The sequence below is a fragment of the Oenanthe melanoleuca genome, chromosome 7 (genome assembly GCF_029582105.1).
Source record: "Oenanthe melanoleuca isolate GR-GAL-2019-014 chromosome 7, OMel1.0, whole genome shotgun sequence".
Classification (NCBI taxonomy): domain Eukaryota; kingdom Metazoa; phylum Chordata; class Aves; order Passeriformes; family Muscicapidae; genus Oenanthe; species Oenanthe melanoleuca.
The window spans coordinates 5,534,569-5,547,263 of NC_079341.1; the positions used below are offsets into that span (position 1 = coordinate 5,534,569).

The 12,695-nt window shown below is 40.0% G+C and overlaps 1 protein-coding gene across 8 annotated transcripts in view; it reads right to left on the minus strand.

Moving 5' to 3' along the window:
- PCNT (pericentrin) overlaps positions 1-12,695 on the minus strand; it is a 67,284-nt gene that overhangs the window by 43,863 nt on the left and 10,726 nt on the right. For 5 of the 8 annotated variants that reach the window (XM_056496203.1, XM_056496204.1, XM_056496205.1 and 2 more), the window contains exons 7-18: positions 9,996-12,434; positions 9,818-9,910; positions 9,425-9,601; positions 8,188-8,443; positions 6,375-6,433; positions 6,026-6,200; positions 5,287-5,423; positions 4,654-4,765; positions 2,365-2,629; positions 2,055-2,142; positions 1,292-1,508; positions 181-419 (exon numbers count right to left, since the gene is read on the minus strand). In XM_056496203.1, coding sequence (XP_056352178.1) covers positions 181-419; positions 1,292-1,508; positions 2,055-2,142; positions 2,365-2,629; positions 4,654-4,765; positions 5,287-5,423; positions 6,026-6,200; positions 6,375-6,433; positions 8,188-8,443; positions 9,425-9,601; positions 9,818-9,910; positions 9,996-12,434 — 4,257 coding nt within the window. The remainder of the gene's footprint in view (positions 1-180; positions 420-1,291; positions 1,509-2,054; positions 2,143-2,364; positions 2,630-4,653; positions 4,766-5,286; positions 5,424-6,025; positions 6,201-6,374; positions 6,434-8,187; positions 8,444-9,424; positions 9,602-9,817; positions 9,911-9,995; positions 12,435-12,695) is intronic. The other 3 variants (XM_056496207.1, XM_056496208.1, XM_056496206.1) reach the window with 3 other exon arrangements.

Consider the following 12,695-nt stretch of genomic DNA (forward strand, 5'->3'; position numbering starts at 1 on the left):
CACCAAAACAGGAGTGTATTCCAACATTTGTGCCTATCCAGGCAAGTCCATTTAAAGCTTTAGCTACTATCCCCAAACCTGGGACTTTTAAATGCAAGTACTGCCTCTCCCTCCCTTGGCCTTCCCACCAGGCTGGAGCTTGCCCAGCTCCACACAAAACAGTTCTGTAGTGCAAATGACCTTTTCCATTTCTTCTTTCAGATGCTTTTCATTCTGCTCAGAGAACTCTTTTTGTTTTATAATCTCTTCCTTTAAAAGCCTGATTTCCTCTGAGAGCTCTGCAATATGCTGTTTCTCAGAGCTGGAGAGAGTGAGCTTGGCTTTGTACTCTTCCTCCAACACAGACACTTGCTCAGCCACCTCCTTCTCAACCTGATGTGCTACATCTTGAGCACTCTGGAGACACAGTCTGGTGATTTCTGGAAAGAAATAAAAAAACTGAAAGAAGAATCCAAGCCAGACAATAAAATAACATTCTGGAATTTATCTTAAAAGCTCCTATTGATGCACAGAAATCAAGCTGAATGCTGTCAGCTGTGCCATTTATCAGTAACAGGGCAAGGAGAACTGCTTAGCTAGATGATTTTATATTCTGTTCCATTTTATCACCACCTAGGGAATTTACCAGTATTAACACACAGAATAATCATAAAACCTGTGGCAGGACCTGCCTCCTTATCTGCAACAGCCAGAGGAGCAGACTTTCTTTCTGGGCAACATAATGGCAGATTTATGGAAGTTTTATCTCCTCTTCTGCACATTTATTTAACACAAGGCATTTCCCCAAAAGTCAGGCAGGAAAAATCTCAAAACATTCTAATTTAAGCAGTTTTGATATACTCTCTAGTATTAAAAATAAGTAATTCAAGATAAGAAATATAAGGGCAAATTAAAAAAGCTCTACTAATCCTTTTAGCCAACATACAGTGGAATACAATTACAACCACATGTGCTAAATTAGCTAAGTTACATATTGTTAATCCAAATGTTTGTATGACAGTGCCTTTCTAGGCATCAAAAATGGAAACCTGATCAACTCCTTTTAGCAACTGCTCCACAGTTCTGGTAGTTTTTATTACAGAATAAACAAACACAGGTCACCACATCTTTGGACAGGCAACTCAACATGCTCCTAAGTGCTCTATGAAAGGGATTAACATCTGTTAAATATTCCCCATAGTTTAGGGTAAACTAGTAACTTCATACTTCTTCAGATAAGCCTGTTTGAAGAAAAATATAACCCACACAAGCAGTTTCCTGTTTCCCTTCCCCGTCTGCCAGACCATCCTACCTTTAGAATGTTCTTCTGAAAGTTGGGCCTGGAGCTGCTCAAGTTCTAAACAATGCTTTCTTTTCAAGGCCTCAATTTCTGTCACATGCTTGTCTGACAGATCCATCTGCATTTTCATCAGGTCTTCTTTATACTGAAGTGCAAGGGAGGATCTTAAGGAATCCAATTCATGCCTGTGTTGTTCTGTAAGCTGTAGTTCCAAACAGGCAAGCTCTTCCTACAGAAATAAAGGGTTAGGAAGAGATCTTTAGCTTCTAAGAAAACATAATGAGAGTCTTTCAATGAGAGAAAGGAAAATTCCTTTTCCAAACTCTTGGACAGCTTGAAACAAGTTGAGCAAAAATGTTGAGATCTTCACTTACAGCAAGGTACATGAAAATAGGGGCATAAACATAAGAGGGGCCAAATCAGAATCTTGGATTGAAGAGAACAAGGACAGACACTATTACTACCAGAACTACAGAAAAGAGAAATACCAAGAATTCTGCACTTGTGTAGAAGAGCTGGTAAGCTCCTTACTCAGCACAGGATAACCCAAACAGCACACAAAATTACAGAGCACTTTTTCAGCTGCTCTACTCTGCAGCCTCTCTGAGGCTGAGCTATTTAAAGTTGGTAACTTACAACATTCTTGTAAAAAATAATTAAGCCCTACTAAACATCTGAAATTAATTTACTCTTTGTAACAGCTAGGAATGAGACATCAGTTTTCATACAGGTCATGTAAAGAACAGCAGAACTTTCAATACATCAAAAATCCTACCTGTTGTTGTTGAAGCTGTTGGTTTAGCTGACCAAGTGCAACACCTCTCTCTTTCTCAGTAGTCTCTTCAAAATGTGTGACAGAAGAACTGAGAAAAGGGTTTTAAAGTTTAATACTGTGACATGTCATGAATGAAATTTAATTTACTTAATGACTTATGGTGTAGTGCTGAAAGTAGGCAAAAACTATAACAACTACTCAGGACTGGGCCATCACCTAATGCTCAATCCCAATAGGCTAACATCATCTTTTATGTTAAAGAAAAATAAAATGGAAGCATGTTGCCATAAAATGAAAAAGAACAGATCACCTGGTGTCTCCTGCTAGCTCTTGACTCATTTCCAACTCTGACAGTGAATACTCTGTCAGTTCTTGCTGTCTCTGATGCAACAAAGTCAGTTCTTCTCTGTAGTTTTCTTCAGCAGCAATTAACTTGTTTTCAAAATAAAGTCTCAGTTGCTCCAACTCAGCTTCATGCTCCCTGTTTCTCTGCTGAAGCTGCTGTTCAAACTCCTGTTTCAAACACTCTATGTCTTTTACTTGTGAAGCTCGAGCCAGGAGCTGCTCTTTTAGCTCTGGAATGAGGCAAAACCAACACAAGCACTAAGAATACATCTCTTTAGGCTAAGTCATTCTGTGAAGATAATAGATTTAGTTGCCCAGTGTCAGTGGTTTAGGAATGGCAATGCCCCATTAATATTTCCACTAAAAATACCACGAGCCACTCCTTTTTCAATCAGTGTCAAAAAAGGCTGAGATCACAGATTGAGGTAAGATCCATTTACTGGAAATAACAATGAGACAAAAAAAAATGAACTTCTGAAAGACAGAAGAATGTTCTTCTGACATTCTCAGTTACACTGCATTCAGAGAAACTATCCTCATGCTAACAATCAAAATCACCAGCACACCATTAGCTCTCCTCATTTCTTGCAGTCCAGGACTAGGCTGGTAACAAGCAGAGTCCTGCACTACTGCTTCATCTTGACACCTGCTTGCTCTTGTAGCACCCAGAACCAATCAATTATTCAAGAACATTTATTTGCTTCAGGCAAAACTATCCAAACAAAACCAAATCGAACATAAACTGCACAGAAAACCAAAAATCACAGCAAGGAAAATAAAATCATTTCTGGGTAATTCTAATGATGGTTTGCTTACCCATTGCATGCTCAGAGGCTGAACTGATTGGATTAAAAGAATCAACCAATAAAACAGGAATAATAAAACAGGAATGCAGTAAAAAGCAGCTACCAAGGCTGGTTCAGCAAGCTGCCCTCCTTCCAGAGAGTGAGAATTATGGCCAGCACTACAGCCTTTTCATTAGCCCTCTGAAAGCCTTCTTCCTCACCTCCTGTATTAAAGCAGCAGTAATGTTATGGGAAGTTAAAAGGTATGAGAAAAGGGAAAAAAAAAATCTCAAGAGAGTTAACTTTTCCCCATAGCTCAACTTTCCAAATAATGCAAGTTAATTAAATCCCCAAAGAATCAACTGAAAAGGGAAATACATTTCAAGAAGAAGGAACTTTGAGAAGTTCCTTGAAAGTAAACAACTTGCCTGGAGAAAAGCAGTTGCTTATGTTACATAAGAGAAACTCAAGAAACATTAATGGAAACAGAGGATGCCATCCAGGCACAACTGATTGTCACAATGTAGTTTTGTGTAGCAAACCAGAAAATCGGTTCATGGCATGAAAAAATTCTCAACGAACATGCAAACAGAAAGAGTAAGAGAAGAAATAAGTGTTCAAGGCCAGGTTGGATAGGGCTTGGATAGTGGAAGGTGGCACTGGTTGGAATGAGATGATCTTTAAGGTCCCTTCCAACCCAAAACACTCCATGATCTGTGAATTAACTCCATAAGCTGGTTCAAGCCTGCTTCCAAAGGGAGAAGCTGCCAGGCACAGGGACCAGAGGAACCAAGTGACAAGAAGGGACAAGCAACACCATCAGAGTGATAGGTAAGTCCAATCTGACACAGGTAGGTTTTGCCTAACCAGCAAAATCTACTAGCACAAAATTAACTCAAAATAGTGTTGCACTGGCAGAGTCATGGTCTCTAGGTTGTTTTTTTCTCCTCAGAAGTTCTTTAATGTGTTATACAAGTCTGTGCACACACATCTAAGACATGCTGTATTTCATTTCAAAAGTCTATGCCATCTCCAGCCACTACACTGCAAAACTGGCTGTTTTATTCAATACATCTGGGTCTTGAAACAAAAACACAAATAGGAGCATGTTATTGAACTGACCAGCATTTTTTTCCAGTTTTTAATTACATGATACTTAATTTGACATTTCAATGAAAAATCTTTTGTTTTCACTAAAGATTTTTATAGTGTGCAGGAAGGGAGTGGAAGGGAAAGGAAAAGGACAGGAGTAAACTTTTCCCCACAGTCCTACCACGTTTTTTGACATTGCTGAACTTCTCATCTGACACTGACTCAACTCAGACTAGAGACAGTCTGATCACTGGGCTACAACCCACTGACACTGCAGCCTTCAAATGTGTTTCTGGCAAACATTTAGAAGCATTTTGTGTCATAGTGTACTGCTGAAAGAAGAGGCAAAAAATAAAATGTGTCAGTTTGGAACATACCACTTAGCTCTTGTCGATTTGCTCGGGTCCTGTCAAGCTGAGACCAAAGCTGCCTGAGTTCTTCTTGTGACTGAGCCTTGAGCTGCTCATGCTCAACCTGAAGCTGGTCCAGCTACAAAAAAAAAAAAAAGTTAAAAACAAAACAGAGCAAAAAACCACCATAACTTATTAAACAACTTTGTTCTCAGGGCTTATTTTACATGCAAGAGACACTTCTGTCAGAAATAGGTGGAAACAGTGACAACACCACTCTCAGCTCCTGACAGTATCAGAGATACTAAGTAGCAGCATCTCAACTATTACACCCACCTCTCTGAGAGGGAAGAATTTGTTCCTGATGCCATAATTATCTTCTTTGGCAAAAAAAATAAGACATTAGCCAGATAAAAATTAAATGTGAGAATCAGAAAATGAGGACTATAAATACAGAGGAAGAGATGGAACCAAATGAAACAAAGGTAACTGCACTCCAAACTGAAACTTCCAGGGTATTTACCTGCTTCATGATGCATTTTGCTTTTTCAATAATGTCCCTAAATACAAGCAGGTCACCCAAATGATATGCATATGGTCCAGTTTTTGCTACATAAAGAGTAATCAACTACTCTAAACAACTAAAGAAATGTAATTTACCTCCTTCTGAAGACCCTGTTCTTTTTCTTGGCTTTTCCTCTTTATCTCTTCTAGGAGCTGGTTATGTTCAGCCTGCAGCTGTTCTTGTAATTTGGTGATGGCTAACTGGTGTTGCTCCTCCCATTCTATACATTTCACTAAAATTAAAAATTAGTTCTGTTACTCCTTCATCCCAGTTAATGAACAACCTGTACAACTTCTGTGCAACAAAAATAGAAATGTGTGCTTCTAGCCTAAGCACTAGCTTTCAGGGAATCACAGAAATGCTTGGACAGTGAAGTATTTGAAAGTCAAGAATTTCCATGCACTGCTTTGTAGTTCTCTGCATCCCACACTGTTAGCTAGCAAAGAGAAAACCATTCATTCCATTAAGCCTTAACTATTCACAATACAGATGCAATTTTTTGTTAGAAAGTGCTTCTATTAACATTAATCACAGTTTTGATTAACACTGCCACTGTCAAAACAGGTTTTCAGATGGCAGCAAAACAGCACCTCCCTTGAATCTCTCATACCTCTCACATCTCGTACTCTCTGGAAGTCAAAATGCAGCAATGCTATCCAGGTTTTAAACCATTTTTCATTTACAACCTGTTGTCTAGATAGTCTCATGCCATTGTCCCAATTTCTAAATTAGGTTACATAAATACATCACAGATTTGCTTTTATGCATGTTATAAAATCCCTTAGCTATGTCACTGTTCAATAAAACAGCTGCCTCCCAGACCACAATACTCACTTTTAGATTGTACATTCTCCACAGAAAGAAGCCCCAGCTCTGCTCTGAGTTTCTCCAAATCCATTTCCAGAGATTTCTGCAGTGCAATCATCTCAGCCTCATGTTTTTCACACAGCTCCTCACACACGTTTTTTAAACGTCTATCAGACTCTAACTGCCAGTCTCTTTTGAGGGTCTAAGAGAGTAACACATGCATTATATTAAAGCAAACACATCCAGTAAATTAATAATCTTTTTCTCCATTTATTTGTCCTTTACAATAAATGTGTAGCAGATCTGGGAGTTGTACCAGCTCTTGTCTTCTGAAAGGAGCTTTATTTTTTTCTTGTATAAAGAACAGAATTTGTACCTCTAATGCCTGGACATGTCTCTCTTCCATTTCCAATTCTATTTTCTTTCTCTGGTCAACTGTGAAATAAAATACTTATTAATAAATTTATGTAAAATGTTATACGATAAGTAGAAATATGGATCAGATTACAATTTTCAACAACAAACTCAGGACTTAAAATGGGCAGGCATAGAGCAGGGTAAGATGCTGGGTTCTATCCATACCTGCTGCTATGTTACATTCTGCTAGTCCACTTCCATTTTAAAAAACAAGCATTCTAGAGCTTACAGCTGCCAAGACAACTCAGAAAGTAAAGTTCAAATTACTTAGTAAAGCCTGCTTAAGTCTACAGAGAACATGATACTAAAAAGAAAAATAACCCTGAAGATACAAATTCAAATTACTAATGATGTGCACTGTGCACCACCATGAACACAAAATCATCTCCAGAAAGAAGGAGTAGCATGCAGCAGCAGCAGGTAGGAAACTTCCAACTTCTTCTACAAATGTTTAGGAAAAAAGACAGCAAGACAGTTGCCACTATCTGCTCAGTTATCACTGACACCAATAGATTCTTCCTTTCCAGCTCCTCCCTTGATTAATTCCAGCTTCTTTTCCAGCCTCTTTTTTGATTTGCAGGAACCCTGTAAAGGCCTATCAGCCACCTTCCCACAGCATCAAAGCACTGCTGCCTAGGCTTATTTATAATATTTAATAGTTTAGAATATGCAACCATTATTTCAAGTCTTTCCATGGGAAATGAAAACTTAAGAGATTAAACTGATATTAAGTTACATTGGAAAAACAGCATTGATACTAAGAACTGCATCTTGATCTTCTCCTGCTCCCAAATCCCATTGTGCATTGTTACTGGTGGTAACAAATGGTTTCCTACTTTTAGGTCAAAAATATACACCCTTAAATGAATGTTCTCTTTCTGTTAGGGGTGTGATGAGCAGTGCAGAGTCTAGCTGGAGGTCTGCAACCAGCAGTGCTCCCCATGGATCCATCTGAATACAAGGAAAAACTTCTTTCCTGAGGGTGGCAGAGCCCTGTAACAGCCCAGAGAGGCTGTGGAGCCTTTTTCTCTGCAGATATTCAAAACATGCCTGGACACAATCCTGTGCAAACTGCTCTGGGTGAAACTGCTCTGGCAGGGGTTTGATGATCTGCAGAGAGCCCTTCCACCCCAACCAGCCTGTGATTCTGTAAACTTCTTCAGTGAAGTGCTGCAAGACTCACCATTCCCCAGAAATTCCTCAAGCTCTGCCATACAGGTCAAAAATGGTCTGACCTGGAAAGAGGGAAATTTCCCAAACAATGCCAAGAGCATCATCAGCAGGCCTTCAGTACCAAGAGGTGCAACTGGCCTTCTTGCTCATGCCACAACAGAATCTTATATGAAGTGCAGTTCAGAGCACACCCAGCTACAGCTTCTCACAGCCTTTCACCTCCTTCCCAACTCCCTCCTAACACAGAGAGAGTAAGCCAGGAAGCATTCACACATCTTCTCAGACAGACAACAGTAGTGCTGACTTAGGGCAAGAAAAACCCTGACAAAACATAAGGGATAAGATCTCTATGTTTTGCACTGATTGAGTTATGAGAACTTCATCTAAAGCCTCCTGGGAGGAAGTAGTTCAGTTTAGCACTAATTTACAGATGAAGAACAACTCAACTTAAGTCTGCACAACTTAATTTTCATATATAAAACATGCACTCCTGCACATGGCAGCCCTGCCCACATTAGAGGTAACACCAGCTGTCACCATCTCTACACCAAGACAGGAACCTGTGCAGGAAGAAAATTGTTATTCTCCAGTTCTAATACCTAGTTCTTGCTGATACTTGGACTTAAGGTCTTCTTTTTCCTTCAGACACTGCTCCTTGATCCTCTCCCACTCCAGCTGGTGGCGGCTCTGCAGAATTGCCACCTCCTGAGCACGTTTGTCATTGAGCATCTCCCGCAGCTCCACCAGGGCAGTCTCCTTCTCTTTCCTCAAGTTGGACTGTGTAAGCTCCAGCTGAGAGGTGTGCATATTGTTTAAGGTCAGGCGTAAAGCTTCCAGTTCAAGGCTGTGCAGTGTCTGCAGTGGAGTAAAAAAGGGTTTCTCCCTCCCCTCTAATGAAATGTGCTCGCTTTTACACGACCAGTTTCAGTTTTGACTGTTAAACACATCTAAATTTTGCTTTTCTGTACTTGGAGAGAACAGAAGCTGCTGTAATGAGATTTGAATGTCTTCAGTGCAATGTAAAAGGCTTCCTTTGCCTCTTAATTTCCTACAAAATAACCTGTATCTGTCCACTCCCTCACATCAAAGCAGAACACAAGCTCACCCTGGCCCTTCACTGTCTACTGAAAGAACTCCTTATGTTTGCTGTTGGTTATAATTTGTTAACAAAGTAATGTTTTAAGTGATATTGGAGAAGCAGAAATAAAATTCACCACTTCTCAATTCTTAAGTAAACTAACCAGTGTACCAATAGGTTGTAACAGACCTAACACTAGACATTTTCTTTCAATTTCCACTTTACATTCAGTGGAAGTGTTCAAAAACCCAGGAAATATATACAAGTCAGTTTTTCTCAAGGTCCTTGATGATGCTAGCATTCTCTGCCAGTGCTTTTTCAGCTTTCACTAGATCTCCCTCCACATTGGACAGTCTCTCTCTTAAGGCTGTTTTTTCCTTCAACAAAAGTTTAGCAGGGAAGTATTGCTAATTATTAATAGTGAGATAATTAAAGTTGGAGGGGTTTATATCCTTTATAAAACTTGTTAAACTTGCCAGGACAAAAAAATTACAAAGCTGGTTTTTCTCTCTTAAAACCATCAATTTAAACATGCAGTTTTCTTCAGAATTAACATTAATATAACTGCAGTGAAGATTCTGGAGAACTCCTCCATAAAATATCTTCTCCCACCACCAAGAGAACACTCCTTTTCCTTTGGCTGCAGCACCAAGTGAAAGAGCACGTGTAATTAAGGAGAAGGCTCCTTGATTTCTGTGCATGCTGGAGACCAACAATCAGCTAATAACCATATTGATCACTGTGTTTCCTGTTTTTACCTGGGACTGGAGCTGAGCTTGCTCCTGCTCTGCTCTGTGTGTGGCTGCCATTTGCTGCTGGAGTTCATCCAAAAGGTGTCTCTGTTCTTCCCTGAGCTCAGCACGGAGCCTCTCCATCTCCTCGGAGTGTCTGGCAGCCAGCTCAGAGATTTCCCGATCGTGCTCTCGCTCATGAACCTGCAGAGAGCACCCAGGTGAAAAGCTTTCTTCAAAATACTCCCCTTTAGCCCTAATTATGGAACAGGAATTCTCCCCCCATCCCGACCCCCAAATCAAAAACACCACGGAAACAAACAATAAATAGAATTTTGTGTCTCTAAAATGTTTACACTGCTTACATGACAATGCAAAATTACTTTATTTTTCCAAAATAAACCAAATTACAGCATGTACCTTTTTTATTATAGCAATCTCCTCCTTTCTTTTTTCTTCCAGCTTCTGTTGTTCTTCCACTTTGTCTTTTATTTCAGCATTTAACTCTCTTATCTGAAAACAGGCATACAAACATTTGCAATGGCCACCTTAAGCACTCCAAAATCCCAGAACTCCTGCAGTTATCAGGATTTCCTACCTCTCTCTCATGTGCCAAACTCACTTCAGTCAATTCAGCAAGGTGTTGAGTCTCCATCTTATCCATTTCCTCTTTGTAATGCTTCTCCATCTTGCACTGAGCCTCCTGGGCAGCCTGACAGGACTCCTGCAAGCGAGCCTCAAGCTCCAAATGAGCCTTTTTCAACTGGGCAACTTCTTCAGTCAGCTGGCTCTTTTCCTCACTGTATTCAGTAGTCTTTTCCTTTATTTCAGCAGTAAGTTTATCAATTTCTTCGTTGCTGAGCTGTAACCTGTCCTCATAGCTCAGTCTCTCATGCTCCTGTATTTCTTTGATGTTTTCCATTTCAGCATTAAGCTCATGGATGTTTTTCTCAAGGTCCTTGATGATGCTAGCATTCTCTGCCAGTGCTTTTTCAGCTTTCACTAGATCTCCCTCCACATCGGATAGTCTCTCTTTTAAGGCTGATTTTTCCTTCAACAAAAGTGCTAAATTTTGTTCTTTATTATTGATTTCAGCTTTGAGCAACTCCTGTTCCTTTAGCCATGTCTCTTCAGATGGAGATTTCTGACTGAACAGCTCTGCTGTTCTCTGCTTTTTGGCCTTCTGGGCATTAAGCTGGCTTTGCAAAGCCACCAACTGATGGCCAAGAGGAGCCTGCTCTTTGCTTGTCACAGAATCAGAAGCTGTTTTCTGCTCCTGGACATCTCTCACTAACTGCCCCTGAGCTTGCAGCTGCGTCATCAACATGTCTCTCTCCTCCTGGAGGTCTTTCACCATTTCTAGCCAGGTAGAGGGGTTTGACACTTGTGTTAGAGATGGCTGGCCTCCATCCTCACCCTGCTGCTTTACTAGAAGCATCAGTTTATTTTCAAGTTCTTTCTCCCTCTCCATTTTCTGAAGAAGTTCTTTTTCACAACAGATCCGTGCTTCATGTTCTTCCTCCACTTCTGCATGCCTATGAGAGGGCTCAGACATGGCTTTTTCCAAGTTTTGAAGAGATTCTTGGGCGTCCTGATAAGGCATTTCCAAGGCTGACTCCTGATGGAGCTGTTCAGCTGGCTTCAGATGTCCCTCTGCTAAACACATCTCATCATCCTGTGTGTCCTCCTGGTCTCCAATTTTGTTTTGCTGCAGGGAGCTATCTGACACACATGAAACAAAGGCCTCTGCTCCCAGCTCTGCCTCCTCAAAAACATCTTGAGCCAAGGCACTGAGACACAGCCCCTCACCAAGGCTGGAGTTTAATGGAGAAGATATAAAATCTCTGCTGGGTTCTAGGAGCACGCTGTGGTCTAACCCATCCATGCTGCATCTGCCCTCCTCAATGACATGGCCCTCTGAAGTGCTGGACACACAGGAGTCCTCTGGGGTTTCTGTGGAAATGAGGTATTTAGCCAATATGCCTTCATCACCACTGAATAGCCCCAGTTCTGACAAGGGTTCTTCAGACAGGTTCTCCCCTTCACTAACTCCATTATCCCTCGTGATCTCTGAATTCTTTGTTTCCTCTAACTGATCCCTGGAGGAGTCAGGCTGGAACTCCAGCTCTCCAAGCACTGGCTCATCTCTACCTTCTGACTGGTGTGCTCTGTCCCACACCTCCTCAAGACCCACTTCCTGCAACTGAGACATCCCTGATAAACTCTGCTTTTCCCTCAATTCCACTAACTTTTTGTTGGAGACAATCTCTCCATCATGCTTTTGCCTTAAATCTATATTTTTTTCAGCCTCATAAAGCTGCTTTGCATTTAATTCCTGGATGTAGGAATTCAGCTTCTGAATCTCTTCATTCAAGGACTGCTTTTCTTTTTTGTATCTCTGGGCTTCCTTCACTTGCTCTTCTGCATAAGAAAGTTGATACTTAAAGCCATCAATTAAATCCTTGTATTTAGTTTCTATTTCAGATTTTTCCCTCTGAAAGTCTTCCCGTTGGTTTTCAAGTTTTTTCCTCAGATTTTCTTTACTAATTTCAGATTCTTGAAGCCTTATATTTAAGTCAATTATTATGCCATTCAAATTCTGAATGTGTTCTTCAGAATTCAAAGCACAGAGCTCTTTCTTTAACTGTTCAAGTTCATTTTTATATTTTAAAATAATTTCTTCTTCATAAACCTGCTTGGCTTCTGCAATCTCTCTTCTGTAGCACTTCTCCAGCTCATTCCTTAAGTCATCCAACTGTCTGCAAATATCCTTCTCATGACTGATTTTCAGTTCTTCAATATATTGCTGTTCTTTCACTTTGGATAAAGCAATTTCTTTTTTTAATTCTGTTATTTCTGAGTCCCGGAGAGAAAGTGTGTGCTGCAGTATAGACAAGCCAGATCTTTCTGATGTCAGTAGATCTTGAAGCCTTTTAATAAATTGTTCTTTTTCATCTACACTTTTGTGCAGCTCTTGTATTGCATCTTTCATATCCTCTTCCACTTGGGCGAGCAGATTTTCTTTATCTTTGGTATTCTTAAAAATAAAACAGTACATAAAAAATATGCCATGATTTCATTTCCTTAAGCCTCTTGTTTTTAATTTGCATTCAGAAATAACAACATTTAAGTTTTCTATTTATGGCACTACTAGTTACATTCTTATAGGAAACCAGGCATTAAGCTGTTTCATTAATGTATGTTAGTCATCACAAACCTGATAAATTTATTTCTACATAAAAAGACTTCTCATGAATATATCACTACAACAAATTCCAGTTATCACAAAGTTTGAAAT